Below are 22,238 nucleotides of genomic sequence, written 5' to 3'. Positions count from 1 at the left end.
ATGCCTTCCAAATAAAATCAGGAGTGAAGCAGGGATGCCCATTATCTTCTCTATTCTTTCATATTCTACTAAAAATGCTAGCAGTCTTAATTAGAGAAGAAAAAGAAATTGAGGGGATCAAAGTGGCAATGAGGAAACTAAATTATCACTCTTTGTAGATGACTTGATGTTATAACCAGATAATCCAAGAAAATCACCTAAAAACTATTAGAAACAATCAATAACCTTAGCAAAGTTGCAAGGTATAAAATAAATCATTAGTATTCCCATATTCCCAACAAAACCAAGCAGCAGGTGTTAGAAAGATAAACTCCATTTAAAATTACTCTAGGAAAGATAAAATATGTGTGAATCTACAAATTCAGGACTATATGAACACAACTACGAAACACTCTTCACACAAATAAAACTAGATCTAAACATTTGGAAAAACATTAATTGTTCATGGGTAGGACAAATTAATATAATTAAAATGACAATCATACCTAAATTAATTTACTTAGTCCGTGCTTTAGCTGTCAAACTACCAAAACATTTTTTTTTATAGAAGTAGAGAAAAATTTTACAAAGTTCATCTGGAAGAGCAAAAGATCAAGAATATCACGGGAAATAATGAAAAAAATGTAAAGGATGAAGGCCTAGCTTTAACAGATCTCAAGCAATGACCAACCAAACTATATGGTACTGACTTAGAGATAGAAGGGTGGATCAATGGAACAGATTTGGAGTAAATGATGGTAGCAAGATAGTGTGTGATAAAGCCAAAGATCCCAGCTTTGTGGGTAAGAACCCACTATTTGACAAAAACTGCTCTGAGAATTGGAAAACAGTATGATAGAAATTGGGATTTGATCATCTTACACCCTATACTAAGATTCACTCAGAAGGGGTAAATGTCTTAAATATAAAGAGGGAAATCATAAAAAATTAGATGAGCATAGAATAGTATATCTGTCTGTCAGATCTATGGGAAAGGAATGATTTTAAGACAAAACAGGAGATAGAGAACACTACTAAATATAAAATGAATAATTTTGATTACATCAAATTAAAAAGGTTTTGTACAAACAAATCCAATACAGCCAAAAGTAGATGGGAAGCAACAAATTGGGGGAAATTTTATATAACAAAAACCTTTGATAAAGGTCTCGTTTCTCAAACTAAGGAGCTGTCAATTGTATAAAAATCTATTCCCCAATTTACAAATGGTCAAGGGACATGAATAGGCAGTTTTCAGATAAAGAAATCAAAACTATCAATGAGCACATGAAAAAGTGTTCTAAATCTCTCTTAATTAGAGAAAGGCAAATCAAATCAAACCAACACTGAGATACCACCTCATACCTAGCAGATTGGCCATTGTGAAGGAAAATAATAAATGTTGGAGGGGATGTGGCAAAATCAGGACACTAATATACTGCTGGTTGAATTATGAATTAATCCAGCCATTCTGGAAAGCAATTTGGAATTATGCCCAAAGTGCTTTAAAGGACTACCTCCTCTTTGATCCAGCATTACCACTGCTGGATTTGTACCCCAAAGAGATAATAGGGAAAATATGTGTACAAAAATATTCATAGTTGCACTCTTTGTGGTAGCAAAAAATTGGAAAATAATCCCTTGATTGGGGAATGGTTGAACAAATTATGGTATACGATGGTGTTGAAATATAATTGTGATGTAAGAACTGATGATCTGGAAAGTTTTTCTATGAGCTGGGAGAACCTCAATGAAATGAAACAAAGTGAAATGAGCAGAAGAACCAGAAGAACATTGTATACAGAAAGTAAAACATTGTTGGAAAAATCCAACGTAATGGATTTTTTTACTAGTAGCAACGCAACAAACCAGGACACTCCGAAGGACTTAAAGGAAAGAATATTATCCACATTGAGAGAAAGAACTATGGGAGTAGAGATGCAAAAGCACAACATATGACATCACTTACCACATTTATATATGGTTATGTGATTTGAAATTTAGGCTTTAAAAAACCCTCTAGAGCAAAAAATAAATAATATGGAAATAGGTATCAAGTGATAACAGGAGGGAAGAGAGGAGTGGAAGAAAATGAATCATATAAACATGGAAAATATTTAAAAATAAAAAATAAATAAGAGTCTCATTTCTCAAATACATAAATAACTCATATTTATAAGAAACCAAATCATTCTACAATTGACAAATGGATAAGGGATATGAATAGGCTGTTTTCAGATGAAAAAAATGAAAGCTACCAATAACCACATGAAAAAATGTTCCCAATCCCCATTGACTAGAGATATTAAAATTAAAAGAACTCTGAGGTACAACCTCACACCTAACAGTTTGGCCAATATGACAGTTAAGGAAAATAGTGAATGCTGAAGGGGATGTGGCAAAATCAGGACACTAATGCATTGCTGATGGAGTTGTGAAATGATCCAACCATTCTGGAAGACAATTTGGAATTATGCCCAAAAGGCATGCCTTTTGATCCAGCAATACCACTACTAGGTCTGTATCCCAAAGAGATTAAAAAAAAAAAGGGAAAGGATCTCTTTGTACAAAAATATTTATAGCTGTGCTTCTTGTGATTACAAAGAATTGGAGTCAAATAGGATATCCCTCAACAGGGGAATGACTAAACAAATTGTGATATGTGATAGCAATGGAATATTATTGTCCATTAAGGAATGACAAAGTGCTTGATTTCTATAAGAACTGGAAATACCTACATGTACTGATTCAGAGTGAAATAAGCATAAGGAGAACACTACACACATTAAGTGAAATATTGTGGAACAATCATCCAGGACAATTCTGATGGAGTTGTGAAAAAAGAATGCTATCTACCTCTAGAAAAAGAACTGTTGGAGTAGAAATAAAAATTTAAAAATACATGATTTATCCCTTGTTTATTTGCATATGTGATTTGGAGTTTTGGTTTTAAAAGATCACTCTTTCAAAAATGAATAATATAGATGTATGTTTTGAGTGATAATACATGTATAACCAATTAGAATTGCTTGTCAACTCCAGGAGTGGGGAGGGAAGTTGGGAAGGATTCAACATGAATTATATAAGTTTAGAAAACATATGTATAGATTTGTCATTGGAATAAAATAAAGATATAATTAAAAAAATAAAAATAAATCCTGTAGGTATGCGATACAACTTAGGGCATCTATGTTAAGTTCTGATGTTATTTCATTGTCTATATTTAGGGTTAGGGTAATTACCTTCCTTAGTTCCTTTATTTAGATCTATTTTTACTTTGACTTTGTGTGAGATCATGATTGCTACTGTCACTTTTTCTTTAAATCTCAGTTGAAGCCCAAAAGATTCTGCTCCCTCCCTTTCCCTTACTCTATATTTGTCTACCAGTCTCAGGTGTGTTTCTTGTAAAGTGCATATCTGTTCTCAGATTTTGGGTTTCAATACACTCTGCTATCGGTTTCCATTTTATGGGTGAGTTCAATCCATGTACATTAACAGTTATGATTACCATCTGTGTCTTCCCCTCCATCTTAATTTTCTCTTTTAATCCTGTCTTTTCTCCTTTTATTCTTTCCCACCACACCAGTGTTTTGCTTTTAATCACTCCCACTACTTTACTTCTTATTCCCCTCCTGCTTTTTTTTAATCATTTTTTTTCTTTTAATCATTCCCCAACTTCTTTCTCTCTCTCATATTAGTCCCTTCTTCACTTCCACCTTTGTATGACCCTATAGAATAAGATGGGATTATATACCCTAATGAGTTTGCTTATTATTAGTTCTCTGAACCAGTTCTGATGAGAGTAAGGTTTAAGTGTTATATTTTACCACCATCATCCTCTTCTCCACTATAATAATCCCCCACCTCTTTATGCAATATAATTTATCCCATTTTGTATCTCTTTTCCCATTTCTCTCAATACCACCCTATTTTTCACCCCTTGATTTTTTAAAATATCATCCTACATAGGTTATTACCATATTCTCTGTCTATGTATACTACTTCTAGATACTATGATAATGATTAAAATTTTAAGTTTGAGTAAAAATATTAACAGTTAAGAGTTACAAGCATTATCTTTTTCATCTAGTAACACAAACAATTTAACCTTATTGACTCCCTAAAGTTTTTCTTTTTCTTTCTTATTTATCATTTTATGCTTCTCTTGAATTTTGTATTTGGACCTCAAAATTTATGTTTAGATCTTGTATTTTCTTCAGGGATGCTTGGAAATCTATTATATTAAGAAAATAGATTTTCCTCTGAAAGTAATATTTTTGATGAGTAAATGATTCTTATTTTTAAACCTAGTTCCCTTGACTTATGGAATATCATATTTCAAGCCTTACAATTTTTCAGTGTAGGAACTGCCATATCCCATGTAATCCTGACTAGGGCTCCATGATATTTCATTTTCAATTATTTCTAAAGCTTGTAGTATTTTCTCCTTGACCTGGGAGTTCTTAAATTTGACTATAATGTTACTGAGACTTGACATTTGGGAATTTATTGAAGGTCATCTGTAGATTCTTTTAATTCCTGTTTTGCCCTCTTATTTAAGAATATCAGCCCAATTTTCTTTAATAATTCTTATAATCTGATTATGCTTTTTTATCATGACTTTCAGGTAGTCCAATTAATCTTAATGGAGTAACCTTTTAAAACCAAAACCACAAATCATATGCCCATACGAACAAGTGGTAAATCATGTTTTCTTTTGGACTTCTACTCCCACAGTTCTTTCTTCAGCTGTGGATAGCATTTCTGTCATAGATCACTGCATCATTGCTTTTGGTAGCAGAATCTATCACCTTTGATTTTCCTACAATATTTCAGTTAGTGTATATAATGTTCTCCTTGTTATGCTTATTTCACTCCAAATCAGTTCATGTAGGGATTTCCAGTTTTTATAGAAATCAAGCAGTTCATCATTCCTTATAGCACAATAATATTCCATTGCTATCTCATATCACAATTTGTTCAGCCATTCCCCAATTGAGAAACATCCCATTAGATTCCAAGTCTTTGTGACCACAAAAAGCATACACACACATACACATATTTGTATAAGCAGATCATTTCCCATTTTTTAATCTCTTTGGAATACAGACCTAGTAGTGGTATTGCTGGATCAAAAGTTATGCATTCTTTCATATCCCTTTGAGCATAATTCCAAATTGTCTTCCAGAATGACTGGATCCTTTCACAATTCCACCAGCAATGCATTAGTGTCCCAATTTTGCCACATCTCTTCCAACACTTATTATTTTTCTTTATTGTCATATTGGCTAAACTGTTGTGTGTGAGGTTGTACCTCAGAGTTGTTTTGATTTGTATTTCTCTAATCAGGAGGAATTTAGAACATTCCTATGATCATTGATAGTTTTGACTTTCATCTGAAAACTGCCTACTTATATCCTTTGATCATTTATCAATAGAGGAATGATTTGATTTTCCATAAATTTGACTTAGTTTTTTATATTTGAGAAATTAGAATTTTTTAGAGAATTTTGGTAGCAGTGTTTTTGTTTGTACAAAACCTTTTTAATTTAATATAATCAAAACCATTGATTTTACATCTCATAATGTTCTTTATTTCTTACTTTGTCTTTAATTCTTTCCTTCCCCATAGATCTAACAGGTATACTATTCCTCGTTCACCTAATTTGCTTAGAATATCAGTCTTTATGTTTAAATCATATACTCATTGTGAACTTATCTTGATATAGTTTGTGAGATATTTTTCTAAACCTAATTTTTGCCATACTGTTTTCCAATTTTCCTTGTAGTTTTCTTTTTTTTATCAAATAGTGCATTCTTATCCCCAAAGCAGGGATCTTTGGGTTTAATGAACATAAGATTGCTGAAGTTATGTATTCCTAGATTGCAATAAACCTTCAATTGTCACTCCTAGATTTATTTTTAATGCCACTTGTTATCTCAATGAGATGTTTCCCATTTTCTTCTATTTTTTTCATCCTTTTGGTTTTGTTTTATTGTTTTTTGATGTTTCATGAGGTTCTTTTTGACCTTTTAATCCTACTTTTACATTTCATCCATTATTTTTTCAAGGTCTGGATTTTTGTGCCTCATTTTCTACTTGACCAATTTTGCTTTTTAAACTGGTATTTTCTTTTTGCTATACTTTCATTTCTTTCGCTCATTTTTCCTTCAGCTCTCTGATTTCTGAATTTCTTTTTGAGTTTTCCAGTGCCTAAGATGAATTCTCATTTTAAAATATATTTTGCATGTGGTTGCTTTGATCTCACTGTCCTCTACTATATCTGTGCCTCTTTCTTCTTTGTCTCCATGTCAATTTTCTATGGTTAGATGTTTCTTTTCCTTTTCAATCATTTTCCCAGCCTTTTTTTTTTACCAGTTAATTTGGAGTTCTGAAAACTGCTGATTCTTTCTCCTCTGAAGATGTTTTATATGACTCAATGTGTGAACTATTTTGCTCTTTAGCTAGGAGCTTCACCTCACAATAGAAAGAGCTAAGCTCTCTTCAGCTAAGACTTCGGTGCCTCACTGTGGGCTGTTGTCAAGGCTTGTGACTTCAAGGACTAGGTGTGGGGTGCTCTGCTGTTGGCTTAGTCAGGGTTCCTGGTACCCAAATATAGCCTATATCCTGTCTTGGAACCTGGTGACGTATGTATGGAGTGGTCAGTTTACACTCGTCTCTTTTCAATTTTACTTCTAGTTCCCCCTTATGTCATGAAAAGTGACTCTCTTCACTTGCATTTCAAATAGTTTTGTAGAGGAGAATCACCTTATCCCATCTCCTTGTTGGTTGGTGACTCCAGTCATTTTGAGGTGCTGCTTTAAGATTGCTTTAAGAGGATTCTCAATAGTGGTTCTAGCTTTTGCTGTCACTAAGCTTCCACCTTGGCTCTGTCCCAGAAGTTTATGCTTTGGATTAGAGATCAGGATCCTAAGGGACCTAACAAGACAAGAATGCTGGGCTGCTGAATAAGATGAAATGTAGTAGGGAAAACTGTAAATTTCCTACCTTTCATTTTCACATATTCAATCTCACCCAGAGGGAAAATGAGGATAAATGGGAGGAAGGTCTACATTTAGTTTACTCCAAGGATAGTAAGAATAATTATTGTGTCCTTTTAAAAAGGCAGTCAGTCCAGAACAAGGCATGTTACAAAGCACCTACTCTTTTCCTTGGTAAGAAAGAATCTGAAGTATTGTGCCAAGTTTAGACATTGTATTTTAAGGAAAAAAAAAACATAAACAAGGTAGAGGACATCCAGAATGATGAAATGACTGGAGAATGTCCTAGAGAAAATATTGTCAAAAAGGAGAAGAGATAGATTTGTAGTTAATAGATGTGGTTCACATCCTGACTCTTATACTTATTCTTTGTGTGTCCTGAAGCAAATTTTTAAAACTTTAATTCTATGGATCTTAGATCATTTTATATGAAATTGAGGTCTAAGAAGAACAGGGTAATAAACTTCAAATATACGAAGATTATGGATGAAGGACTAGGCCAATTTACGCTTGATTTTGGGTCAAACTTCATCATGATCAGAACTATCCAAAAGTGCAGAGGACTCTCTCAGAAGACTAGCAGATTTCTCACCAGTGAACATCTTCAAGCATACACTAGAGGACTGCCTTTAAGTCTATTGTTGAAGGGACCTGCTATAAGGTAAATGGCACCTCTTTGTGGTTTCCAGTCATGAATTGATTGATAATAGTGTAAACATCCCACAATCACTGCCCCTCAGGGGACATATGAGGACATTGAGACGTATAGTTTTTGAGTAAGTTGTGCTAGGTCTCATGACGCCACTGGATCAAGTAGCGGAGTCAGAGCACAAACGCAAGGCCTGATTCTTTTCATCAGACCTTGTTAACTATCTCCTGAAAATAAGATGTATATTTATCGACAAAGAATGTCAATGGCAAGGAAAATGTGGCTGTTCCTCTACAGGCAGAGACTTGGGCTGAGCTACACAAGAGAATTTGAAGAGCCACCATGGCTTCAGAGTATTTGAGGTTCTCTTTCTGCATTTCTTCTGAAACAATGGCTGGGTGTGTGGCTGTGACCTTTCCCTTAGGGAGACCTTGGTCTTAGTGTTAAAATGAGCCACTGATAGGGTTATCTCTAGCCCAGCCCACATCTACCCCATTTCCAAACAATATCTCATTCCCCACTTTGTCTGCCTTTCTTTCCTATTCCTAAGCTTCTTCATTTTGAATTTCAGGAAGGGGAGTCCCTCAGAATGCTCAGGAATCCATGATGGCAGCTTTTCGGGTGTCACTGGGGAAATTCTATCAGCAGTCCTCTTTCTAGATTACCTCATGTGTGTGACAGGCAGTTGTAAGGGTGGGCTCTCTGCTTGTGGGCAAGGACCAGAAAAATATTTTTTGTTTTGAATGGAGCAGAATAAGCCAAATGAGATGATCAGGCATAATTGGATTATGAACTGTACACAAATATAGATTGTTTTTCCTCAAAATGCACTTTTCTTAAAGAACTGTGAGAATAGAAACACAGAAGAAAAACATTTCCTTGATCACATGGTTTGATGAGGATATGATTGGGGTTGTAGACTTTTAATGATCACTCCATTGCAAATATTAATAATATGGAAATAGGTCTTGATTAATTATACATGTAAAAGGTGAATTGCTCATTGGCTATAGGAGGAGGGAGAAGAGGAGGGGAGGGAAAGAATACAAATCATGTAGCCATGGGAGCATATTCTTAATTAATTAATTAAATGAATTTTTTTAAATGCACTTCTCTTTGCCACTTTCCTATTATTGTCAAGGATGCCACTGTCTTATCATTCACCTATATTCCCACAACTTCACTTTGGTCTTTGGTGTCTCATTTTCCCTTATTCTGTATAAGCAGTCAGATTCCAAATTCTTGTCTTTTCTACTTTCACATCTCTTATATCTCTTCCCTATTTCAATTTACATAACCACCAACCAAGTTCAGGCCCTGATCACTTCTCATCCCATTAATAGCCTATCAATTGGTACCCCTGCTTCAAATATTTCTTTTCTCCAATCTATCCTGTATACAATGACCAAAGTGATTTTTGTAAAGCACATCATGTCACAAACCCATTTTATAAACATCTTTCCATTTTGATCTTGACTCTGGGACCAGGTGCTATTTCATCTTTAACTCATTCTTTTTACTTTTTAATTTTATGTTTTATAGTACAATTATGTAACCTAAAAGTAAAGGATTATATTCAGGATTTCTTTTCATTTTTTTAATGATAGGGACGTATAATAAAAAACTGCATATACATTGCCGTAAGTGAACTCTTTGAGTCTCAGAATCTCTCCAAAGGGATATTTTCTTACCTTTCAATAGTTCTTGACACTAGCATTCAGAAGGACTTTCTAGAAGAATGTCCAATATGTTAACTGTAAACCTGGCCAGTTAGAAAAGTAATCTGTCCTAAAAATGCATAGTTAAAAACATTTATTGTAAAGTTTGTTCATAAAAATCTATGGGCTTCAGGAATCCAATCTACAAAGCTCTTAAAGTGTGAATAGCAACAATTGATACAAGATGATAGAACAATCATATCCATTTCACAACTGATAAAATGATTACATGGCTCCCCTTCCCTATTCTGCGCCCATTTTGAAATGCGTAAGAATTTTTTTCATTAACTTCATCATCTTCTGGATACTGAAAGGAAAACAGCTCACTAAAATTTCCCTTTAGTCTGTGTCTTTCTAGCTCTTCTATTTAATATTCATGTACTTTCTCTCCTCTTAAATTATAGCTCCACCACAGTTTGTGGTTAGGCCAAGAGATCAGATTGTAATTCAAGGTCGAACAGTTACATTTCCATGTGAAACAAAAGGAAACCCTCAGCCAGCTGTTTTTTGGCAGAAAGAAGGCAGTCAGGTGAGTATAAGATTTAAATGCTTCTTTGAAACTTCTGAATCCTAATCTCTAGTGTTCTTCAAAACTATTAAATCACGTCTCTTTTTCCCATTGTAAATTAATTTCATATTTAAGATGTGAGAGAATAAGATAGAAAGAATTGGAGGGAATTGTAGAAAGATGGTGGAATAAGGCAGGAAATTTCCTGGCTCTCCCAAATTTTCCCTCCTCCCCATCACCAAGTAATTTAAAATAATGTTTCAAAATGAATTTTAGAGTGGAAGAAATAATGAAAACTTGTGGCAAAGGAGTCATCCCACTTAAGACAACTTCAGAGGATGTTGGGAAAGATTTGGCCTCAGAGAGTAGTGGTCTAATCTAGGGAAGGGCAGATAACTTGAGGCAGGGGGAAGTTCTGTTGGCCACAAGCTTAGTGGAGTGGAGGATTTAGAAGTAAGTAGTTGTGGGGAAAATGGAGGGAGCCCTCCTCTGGTGAACAATACAGGGGAGGCAAGCTGACCAGATGTAGTGCCAGGCTGTGGTTGTGAGTGAGGAGGAGGGAGGACAGCCTTGTAGGGCTCCAGTTCATTGTAGATCACTCACATAGTACATCAGAGTCCTTGGTTCAGTGCTAGGACAGGGGGGTCAGCTAACACTTGTTCACAGTGAAGGGACAACAAGGAGCAGGAGAGTTCGTGGTAGCAGCCATTCTGGGAGTCCTAATTGAAGCTCAGGGGTGTAAAGGAGTATCTGAGATCACTCTTAGATCAAAGTGTAACCCTGAAGAGCAGTGACCACATCTGGCCTTGGATCATAGAACACTGGAACAACCAGAAAGTCAAAGATCCCTAGAAAGAGTTAAAAAAGGACAGTATATTAAAAAAAAAGCCTGAAATAGTATCTCTCATGCCTGTAGATCAGAGGATGGCCCTAAAATAAAGTTGGTAGTCAAGAAATAAGCTATTTCTAAAAAACCTATGAGGAACCAGACCATAAATAACTACTGTAGTGATAGCACATACTAGGGTTCAAATTCAGAAGAAGACAATGAAGTCAAAATACCTACTTGGAATACTTCAAAGAAAAATGTAAAATGGTCACAGGACCAAAAAGAGTTTTTGGAAGATCCCAATCTTACTTTAAAAATAAAATAAAAATGGTTAATAACAAATTGGGGGAAATGAGTTATTCAAGATTATCAAGGGAATCATTTAAAAAAGTCAACCAGTAGAAAAAGAGATCCAAAAACTTAGAGGAGAAAATAAAACCTTAAAAGTTAGACTTGGGCAAAGGGAAGCAAATGACTTCATGAGACATTAAGAAATAATCAAAACAAAAAAGAGAGAAAGAAATAAAAGAAAAAATGAAATATCTCATTAGGAAAAAAAAATAACCCAGAAAATAAATGGAGAGGAGATAACTTGAGAATTATTGGACCACTTGAAATTTATGATAATAAAAATAATCTAGATACTATACTTCAAGAAACTATTAGAGAAAATTGCTTTGAAATTTTAGAACTATAGGGCAAAATAGAAATTGGAAAAAACCCACTGATTGCCATATAAAAATGATCCTAAAATGAAAATTTATAAGAATATTTTAGGTAAGTTTCAAAGATCTCAGAACATGAAGAAAATCTCATAAGCAGTTTAAAATAATAACACAACACTAAGGAAAACACAAGATTTAGAATCTTCTAACACTAGAAAACAGGAAGGACATAGAATATGATATTCCAAAGGATCCAGGTATACAGCTAAGTATAACTTACCCAAGAAAACTGAGTGCCATCCTGCAAGAGGGAAATATTTAATAAATTAAAAGACTTTAAGGGATTCTTGAGGAAAAAATCAGATCTGAATAGAAAATTTGACTTACAAGAATTCAGAGAAACATAAGAAAGGTAGACATGGAAGACTAATTATAAGGGATTTAATAACCTTAAACTATTTACTTCTTACATGGGAAATGCTATATGTAATCGGTAAGAATGTTAGCATTAATAGGGTAGTTTTTAGCTAGATAGAAGGCTTGGGGGTCAATTGATTATGATGGGATGATCCTAAAAACTAGAATTGCATAGGGAGAGGTAAAATGGCACTTTTTATCTCACACAAAATATACATGGATGGAAGGCCTGTTGCCATGGGGGAGGGCATTAAGGGCAGGTAGTATGGCAACCTTATTCTCATCAGAATTGGGTTAAAGAGAGAATAACATATGCATCTAGTTGGGTATAAAGTCCTCTTAACTTACAAAGAAACTGAGGGGCAAGGGGATGGGGTAAGGGAGAAACTTTGGGGATTAAGAAATAGAAGTCAGGAGGCTAGGATGAGGGGCATTTAGAAAGGTGCAGATTAGGGAGGCAGTGGTCAGAAGTAAACAGCTTTCTGATGAGAGATGACAGACAGAGGCAGACAATGGGAGAGAGAGAGAGTTCTAAGAAATGAGGAAAATAGGATGGAGGGACATAAACAACTAGTAGTTATAACTTTCAATGTGAATTGGATGAACTCACCCATAAAACTGAAATGAATATCAGAATGAATCAAAAGCCAGAACCTGACAATACATTGTTTAGAAGGGGAAAAAAAAACATTTAAATTGAGAGACGCATCTAGAATAAAAATTAATGACTAGAACAGGATTTAGTATGCTTCATCTGATGTAAAAAAAGAGCAACAATCACGATTTCAGACAAAGTTAAAGCTAAAGTAGATTTATTTTAAAGAGATAAACAGGGAGACTTTAAAAGTATCAGATACAGAAATAGGATCCATACTTAACATACATATGTCAAGTGCTATAGCACCCAGATTTTTAAAGAAAAGTGTAAAGGAATGACAGGTGGAAAACAGCTAGGAAACTATAAGAGTGAGGGACTTCAGCATTCCCCTCAAAATTTAGATAAATGTGACAAAAATAAGAAGGAAGACAATTAGAATGAGTACTGTAGGTAAGCTAGATATAACACCCATCTGGAGAAAAGAGAAAAAAGAAATTTACCAGTTCATCAATAAACTTCCTAAGGAAAAGGTATCAAGAGGAGATGGGTTTATAAGTGAAATCTACCAAACATTTCATGATCAACTAATTCCAATATTAAATAACAGACAAAGAAGGAGTCCTAACAAATTCCTTTCATGAAAATATATGGTGCTAATACCTAAATAAGGAACAGTGAACACTAACTAAGCCAGAAAATTCCAGACACATTTCACTAGTAAATATTGATGCAAAAATCCTAAATAAATTATTTGTTAGGAGATGCCAGCAATATAGGACAAAGATTATATACACTGTGACCAAGTGGGATTTATATTAAGAATGCAAAGACCACTTTAATATAAGGGAAACTATTAACAGAATTGATTGTATCAATAACAATGGTAACAAAAATTGTCTGATTATGTCAGCAGATGCAGAAAAAGCTTTTGACAAAATACACCATTTCCTATTAAAAACCCTTGAAAGCACATGTATAAATGAATTTTTTCCTTAAAATGGTAAAAAGCCACAACCTAAAATCATCCGCTACCACTATTTGTAATGGGGATAAGCTAGATGCCTCCCCAATTAGATCGTGAACGAAATAAGGATGCCTATTATCATCACTCTTTTATAAATACTAGGAATGCTGGAAATAATGAGAGAATGGCAGAAACTAGGTATAGACCAATGTCTTATACTATTTACCAAGATATGGCCAAAATGGACCTAGACGTAAAGGGAAATATCATAAACAAATTACAATGCTTACCAATAACATTTACAGATTGAAGGATAATTTGTTCATAAACAACATATTAGAAAGCATTGTGAGATATAAAATGGATAATTGTTATTACATTAAATTTTATAAGTTTTATATAAATAAAAGCAATGTCGCTAAGTTTAGAAAAATAGCAGAAAATGAGAGGAAATATATAGAATTCCTTGGTTAAAGGCCTCCTATCTCAAGTAATATGGAGAGGTTTGTAAAACGTATAAGGATATGAGTCATTTCCAATTGATAAATGATCACAGTATATGAAGAGATCATTTTGGGAAGAAGTAATAAAAGCTAAATGTAGTCCTATGGAAAAAATGTTCTACATTGTTATTGATTAGAGAAAAGCAAATTAAAACAAACGTGAGACACCGTGTCACACCTAAAAGATTGGCTAATATTGTAGGGGATGTAGAAAAATTCAGACCTTAATACACTGGTGGCGAGAGCTGTGAACTGAGCCAACCATTCTGACAAGCAATCTGGGATGATGCTCAAAGAGTTAAAAACTGTGTGTGTCCCTCAAACGAGCAGCACCACCCTTAGATCCATTTTCCAAGGTGATCAGGGAAAAAGACAAAGAACCTACATATAAAATGTTTATAGCTTTGTAGTGTCAAAGACCTAGACACTGAGGGGACGCCCCTCCACTGAGGAATGACTGTGGAACACTGCTGTGTTATATGAAAAGATGAGCATGAGAATAAACATGGAAATACCTTAATGGAAAACGGAATGAAGTGAGTAAAACCAGGAGCACGTTGTAGAGAGCAAGATTGTTCCAATGAATGATGTGAATGAAAATGCTATTCTGAGAAATAGGAATATTCAGATTGACTATAAAAGCGCTAGGAAGGGAGAAACTACTTGCTCTCTGGACACGTGTATCATAGGATTTCACATACATATATGTGTCCAATGTTGGCCTTCTTCAGTGAAGAGTTAAGAGGGAAGGCGTGTTCGCGAGGGATTCGAAATACAACCCAAAATAGAAATAATGATGTTCTGATATAGAATGCACGTTTGTTCAACAAGTTTTGAACACAATGTATGCACCGTTTTAGGGCTTTTGTACTTGTGAGCCGTGTGTAGCTTATCCTGATCACACCCCTATATTAATTTTTGGAAGCAGAACTTATTCCAAATGCAACAAAGCCAAAACGGCATTCATTCACTCTCAACAAACCAGCATCTTTGGTTAAGTTTCCTTTCTGTGTTCAGGCCTATGAGAGACCACTTTACCAGAATAAAAATCCAATTTGATGCCTTATTACCCTTTGAAGATAGTGCATCTAGCCTCCTTCTTTTGAATTTAAATGTATGTTCTCTCTAAGGGAATATTAATTTTTCTGCCTTGCATTGAGTACTAATAACAAGAATATGTCCTAGAAGATGGGTATATCCTTTGCAAAAAGTCCCAAATTCCTCGACTTGCCTTATTTGTTATTTCCCTACTTGGTGTATCCAGATTTGGGTCCTCGATAGACTTCTTTGCACTATGTGCTTTCATAGTCACGTGTCTCTGGGTTACTTTGAGATAGCCAAATTCAGGCTGAACCTGGAATTGGGTCGAATGTCATTTATCCTCAGGGACCTCAGGATTCCATCTGAACGAGGGGTTCTAGTTTCAGATTCCCTAAATCCGTCCCAGAGAAGGTTAGAATTTTATCTCTCTTTGCCTCCCCTCCTAGAACTCAGGTCTTCTGAGACCAGTAAACACTGAGAAGGAAGATAGTAGACCTTATGAAGCCACTCCTGACCTCAGGGTTTGCACTTTGGATGACAATAAAAGGGGTTTTCAGCTGAGAATATGTGTTTAATTTACAGCGGTCCAGAGCGTGGTAACAGCGGTTTCTCCTCAACCATCCCATATCAAACAGTAATTAACCAACTTCAATCTGACTCCCTTTCTAGTCTCTGAGCAAAAGTTAGGGTCATTCGATGCCTTTCATTCTTCGGTTCATGGAGAAACTGCTCTCTTTCATTGATGTAACTTGCTTAGGGTTTAGTTTCCCATCTCATTTCTCTAGGCACAACCAGAGTCGGCTGGGTTTGGATTCTAGTAGCGTGTCCTGCCAAGCAAGGCTAGGGGAATATGGAAGAGCAGCCATTAACCTACTGTCCACTCTTGTCAGATTTCTATGCCACTTGATTGCTGCACCAAGTCATTCCTAGAGCAGAATCGCTGGAGCCATTAATGCCGTTAATGCCTCCCCCTTCAGACTTCTCCTCTAACTGGGAGGTGCCTTGGCCTGGCTGCCACACTATGCAAATTCCAAATTCGGTTTTAGACATTTATTTGAAGTCATTTCATGAATTGGCAAGATGACTTTTCAATTTGAGCAAATTTAGCCTGGACATTTCTCTGTAATAGAGAGAATCCATTTAAATATAGGCATCAAATGATACTTTAATTGTTTGCCACAAGCACAGTTGCCCTTTGGGCCCCATTGGAGTACCTTCCTTCTCCTTTCGCTCCCCCTGCTCCCCCACAAGATAGAAGGGTTTTGTGAAGTTTAAGAGTACCAATTTGTGAGTAATTAACCCTGGAGAAAGAGGATTTCACTATGTATGCTAGCCAGTTTGGACAGTGATATATGGCTAAACACAACGGTAAGATCGTGAATGCAATGGTCTATACTTTCATTCACACGTGCTGCTCATTTTACTTAGCATTAGCAGGCACTCAGATACTTCCAGGTAAGAAAAGGTGGCAGGGCTGTTTTGCCTCTCATCTTCTTTTGCTAATGTTGTAACAGCGCATAATAAGAATGATGGATTAGTTTGAATCACGCATGCTTTTCTACACCAACTAATCTTTTTCTCCAACAGTGTAGACAGAGGCCTCCCACAAAGGATCATTTGATGAATTCGTGTTTTAAATGAGTATTCTAAAATCTATTGGAATGAAAATAGTTATTACCTCATTTTCACGCGGCTTTAGGTTCCAATTTTTGAGATTGGTTTAGTTCAATAACGTATTTAGAATCTAGAAAATAATTGTTTCGTTCTAAAAATAGTATCCATTTTTAGGAAAGCTCTGCAGCCTCTTAAGGTAGCCAAAGGAGGGAAATCGTGGTTTTAGTTTGCGCAAGTGGAACTTAAGTGTTCTCTGCCATCACTCTTTTAGGAAGGCTTTTAATAATATGGTAATGTTTATGGTAAGTGGGCTTATAGGGACACACTTGAATCTAATAATGGGGACATTCATCATGTTGCAATCGAGAGGAAAGCTTCTAATTAAAGGAGGGCATCATTTGCTGGATTAAAGTCATTTCGTGTAATTGAAAAGTGCTAATACCCCATTTGATCCTCTTCTTTTGGTCTTATTTCAAGGGTAAAAACATTTTAAGGTGAAAATGTGGCTTGTGTCTTTAATTGAATGTTATTACCATTTCGTACTGTACGATTTGGAAGCGATTTCATTACAAGCCCAGAAAACCAGTTGCTCCATTAAGAAACCAATCCCAGCTGGTTCGAATATTCTTTTTCCACGAGTAAATACAAAAGAACTATTGATAGACCTTGGCCAGCCAAACTAGAGCAGTACCTCGATGTGGGTGGACACAACTACTTCATGTGGGTTGGAGTAAAGTAACACCGGCTAACTAGGTGGCTTGACTTTACTGATACCATCATTTTTGAAACTTGGTGATGATTTGTCCTTTGAAGGTGTGCGCCCACGTGGCTTTCTCCTGCTTCCTCCCCAGCTCTACCACCTGGACCCTCTTGTCCCTTTTACTCATGAAGTCAGGCGTTCAGTATTAGGGATTCATTTCAACTTCGAATATATTTTCATGTTTTAATAGGTTTTCATCTGATTCTAACTGTATGTCATTGTTGGCGAGTGTGCTGTTGTTGTGAACGTGCTACTATTCACTTGAAAGGTTCTTGCTTCATTTCGATGGAAAGCCTTTAATCCTTTTCTCTGTGTTGTAATGGAGATGGTGGCAAACATGGAATCAGAAAGAACCGACTTCAAATCCTGCCTCAGGCACTTATTATATATATTACTTCTCTGACAGCTCACTTATCCTCTTCCGTGCTCAATTTAATTATTTCTAAAAGGGAATAAAAATAATAATAAATAAAAGTATTTTAAAGGGAATAATAAGAGCATCATGAGATTTTATGAGGGTCAGAAGAGACAATTTATGTAAGATGTTCTTTAAACCATGAAGTGCTAAATAAATAGCTATTTAGATTGTTATTACTATTATTGTTTATTCAGCACAATTAGCTTTTAGAGGGCAATTCTGGCAGCTTCCTCCTGTTAGCCTATTATTAAATCTCTGGAAACCTTTACTGACCTTCATTTGAGTCATCAAGAATTTCACAAAATTCACCCTAGTTATATGCATTTACTTCATTTTATTTAAAATATGAGATTTTATATTTTTGTGACTATTCTCCCAAGCGGAATGTATGCAGTGGCTAATCTCCTATTTTATCTGAGGGGTGAAAATACTTTTAATGAAGTTTTATTTGCTTTCACAGAACCTGATTTTCCCAAATCAGCCGCTACAGCCTAGCAGCAGATACTCAGTGTCACCAACTGGAGATCTTACTATTACGAACATCCAGAGGTCTGATGCAGGCTACTATATTTGTCAGGCCTTAACTGTTGCAGGAAGTATTTTAGCAAAGGCCCAGCTGGAAGTTACTGATGGTAAGAACCATGATTTGATTGCCTTAATGGGATTAGTGGTTGTTTTCTAGAAATTAAGTTGCTGATGTGTCTTTTAGCTTTTCAAGTAATACTTGAAACCTATTCTTTATTATTACAATTCTACTGTAATGAAAACATTGAATAATATCCAAGAGTTTTAACACCATTTCTTCTCTCAATAAAGAAATGCAAAAAATAATGCAAAATGAAAAATAAGTAATAGAGGGGCATTTTTTTTAGTATGTAATGAGGGACTCTTAATAAATGACATAAAAGTTTTCCCTGCATAGATTTGACCCTTATAATCAAACTTATTTGATGCTGTTGTGGTATCCATAGACTGATTGTGAATACCTGAATCCACAATAAAATTTGTAATACGTAAAACACTGAACAAACTGATTTTTCACAAGAATATATTTTTTATAATTGAAATTAGAAAGTTCAGATACATCGTCAAACATTTTGAACAGAAATGGAATGATCGTTTTTTTATTACTAAAATGATGCCAATGTTTTTTATAACAAGGACAGATGATTCTACCTTATCCTCAAATCTTCATAAGCTGTGTGTGTGTGTGTGTGTGTTTATGTGTGTTTCTACGGGCTGCTGAAATCCTAATCTCTAATCTGTGACGCTGTGCATTGCCCCCGTCTCTCTGTCTCTCTGTCTCTCCTTTTCTCTTTCTCTCCCTCCCTTCCTCTCACTCCCCCCCCACCCCCCGCAAAGATGCATTTTCAGGCAATTTAAATTTACTCATAGCTTAAAAGGTCATTTAAAATGAACAGAAAGACATTTGTAAATATCTGTCCATGGTGCTGCTTGTTTCAATGCCATGTCTGTGATCGGAATAAAAAGAACAGCCAAACAGAGGACACTGAACTGTTAATGGTTCCATCTGCTGATGTTATAGAGATTTACTGCTATAGAGTCAAAAGAAGAAGTCAAGTTCAAGGATATCAGTGATGAGACATTCTTGCTCACAGACAGTCAAGGTTTTTTGGTCTACTATATCATTTTTATTTCTTTACAAGATGAAAGGATAATTATTAATCTTTTAAAATTCATATCTTTTTCCTGCTATCAGTTAGCAAAAATATTCAGGTATGTGTGCTTAGAAAATATATCTGTGGGAAATAAGTGCCTGCAGGAATTGTTTTGGTCCCCAATATCCTCAATATCTATTTGTGTTTCTTAATAAAAAGGACAGTTTGAGTTAATGAAACAAAAAGCAAAGGACTGCACTAGTACAGCTACTAACTACTATCAGGAAAATATAAACATAATTAAAAGTAGGAAAATGTATATTCATGGGACTAATATAACTTATGGAATAGGTGAATTATTATTGTTATTATTCCAAAAGGAATGAATGTAGCAGGCTTAATTTATTTTTAAAATGTCATTCTAAACTTACATTATCACTTTATGTATAAGTCTCACTTTACTTTTATTTCATACACTGAAAATGACAGAGTAATGATAAATGACCTGAAATAGCATAGGCTTATGAATGACATGATTCAATACTTTTCAGTGCTATTGGATTAAGTATTAATTCTTACATTGATTTTTACTTAAGAAAGCAATCAGAAGCTCAAAGATCTTTTGACAATCAATACTGAATACATATCATAAAAAGTTATTGATTTTGAAAGTAGAGAAATATAATTTTAGATGATAGAAATAAAAAATAAATTCACATACCAATCTAATTAAATGTTTCTTTTTAAATGTAGTATAGAATTTTACTTTGAAAATAATTTAATAATAATCAATCCATAGTTTTTAACACTTTTCTGATTCAGGGTAATTAAGATTAAGCTGACACTAAAATAGAGAATGAAAACTATGCCAACTGATGAATTATACCATCTATAACACTGCTTTTGTTGTTTCATTTTCATACTTGTGCTTATTTTCTAGAAATGTTTTCAATTCAAGTGTTCATAGGAGATGAGAGTACAAAATAGAATTAGTATAATGAAATATGCTAAGTTGCCTGATAATTTTTATGATTGAAAATTAGTATATCTCAATATCCTTTCATTTTAAATCCTATGTTCCTTAAAAGGACTTCCATATTAATTTATTCTTATTGATGTGTACGTGTATGTATTAGCAGGAAAGGAAAGACTGGAACTACACATTTTAAAATAATGATTAATGTTCCTTCTGAGGACATGGAAGAGTCTTAATTATATTTTATATTGATAATGAATTTCAGAATATAAAATATAATAAAAGATCATTGATGATTTATGATATAGCAAAGACCACAAATCTATCCATAGATCACTAGAAAACCTAAGTGTTCATTTAACCTTTGGCTTTAGTGTCATGGAAACTTGTAGCAATATTTCACATGTAACATACTTAAAATTGAAAATTCCTTCTGGCTAGGAAGATTTTCAATTGACTTTATTGATCATTCCATTTTAAAGTGTTATAAGAGATCCTTTTTGACAGAGAAAAAGTAAAAATTATGTGCCCTTTCACTAAATCTAAGGAATTCATGGATTTTGAAATAAAATATATACTACTACAAAATGTTTGATTTCATATTTTTATTCTAAGGTTTCTCCATGTGCTGTAAATATTGTTTGAGTATTGTTGAGTTTGTGATTATAAAATATAAACTTTGGTTATATTTAAGTGGTGCACATTAATAGTTATTTTTTTTTTCCTACAGATTGTGAAATTCTTTTTCTTTGGGCAAATAATGTAATTGATGTATAATAAAAGAAAATAGATTGTACTGTTTTCAGATTGGCTTTCTGATACTATTACTGCCCAAGATTCTCATTATTATATTATTATGTTTCTTAATAATTTAGTCCAGCTTTAATTATTTTTCGTTTTTTTTCTTCTATTAAAATTAATGATTTTGTCACAAGTTAATAAGGACATACAAAGGTATAATGTTACCATTTTGTTGAAAACTTACTAACAAAAAAGAATGATCATACTGATCAAGTTCTATGAAATTTATCTGACATTTAGCATGTTTTTATGATCTACATCATTGTTTAAGAATCTCAAATTAATTAAAAGCCTAATATTGTCAGTAAATCTAATGTTTATGTTCATTTCTTTTACTCATTTTGTTCTTGAATTTAAAATAAAATAAAAAATAAAATTTCAAAATATTCTTTCTTTAAAAAGATTGGTTATATTTTCTAGTTGATTTCTAAAACTACAAAAAAGAACAATAAGAATAGTATTCAAATTATGAGGCAGAATATCATATAAGCTGGTGCCAATCCCAGTTGGACTTTTTTAAAAATTAAGAGGATAATCAAAATCATGATTCTCATACTATAAAATGTAATATAAAATTAACTTGTTAGAAGAAAAATCAATGATTAGGTGATATTTTGAATAATTATAATAGATAATATATATATAACATTATACATATATTATTAATAAAAATAATAAAAAAGTTGGCTCCATTTTAGGTCTTTTTAGGTAGCGTGGGAGAATATTACTTTAAATCCAACTATAGTTTCATTCTCTGGAAGAAAGTCTTGCTCTCTGAGAAATTTATATTCCTCATTCATGAAAATGTCTACTTAACTATTAATAAACCTCTCAATGCTATAATTTGAAAAGCTCATAATAATTACTTTGGCACTTTGATTTTATATGAGATTTCATCAAAGTACATAGTCAATTCCTCAGATGGAGATCTCTACCATTTTACATTTCTCATTTTCTGCAGTTCTTCTCCATGTTTTGCCACTAAGATAATCTGATTATCTTATTATCTTTACTTACCTTGGTAGTCTCATTCCCCAGTGTAATAGTCCTTGAGCTCCTTCTTCTGCTCCATTTTGGGCTCTCTCATTCTCAATAAATAGTTCCATATTTACTGCAACTAATTTGATCTGTTGTGTCATGCAGAAGTTTTCAATATTTCCTATGCCTTCAATAAATA

At 34.1% G+C, this 22,238-nt stretch overlaps 1 protein-coding gene across 16 annotated transcripts in view; it reads left to right on the top strand.

The window, feature by feature from the left end:
* ROBO2 (roundabout guidance receptor 2) overlaps nucleotides 1-22,238 on the top strand; it is a 608,856-nt gene that overhangs the window by 446,423 nt on the left and 140,195 nt on the right. For all 16 annotated transcript variants that reach the window (XM_056807276.1, XM_056807277.1, XM_056807269.1 and 13 more), the window contains 2 exons: nucleotides 9,753-9,877; nucleotides 18,126-18,297. In XM_056807276.1, the coding sequence (XP_056663254.1) occupies nucleotides 9,753-9,877; nucleotides 18,126-18,297 (297 nt within the window). The remainder of the gene's footprint in view (nucleotides 1-9,752; nucleotides 9,878-18,125; nucleotides 18,298-22,238) is intronic.

The sequence above is a fragment of the Monodelphis domestica genome, chromosome 8 (genome assembly GCF_027887165.1).
Source record: "Monodelphis domestica isolate mMonDom1 chromosome 8, mMonDom1.pri, whole genome shotgun sequence".
NCBI lineage: Eukaryota > Metazoa > Chordata > Mammalia > Didelphimorphia > Didelphidae > Monodelphis > Monodelphis domestica.
This window is presented reverse-complemented; position numbering and strand designations above follow the sequence as displayed.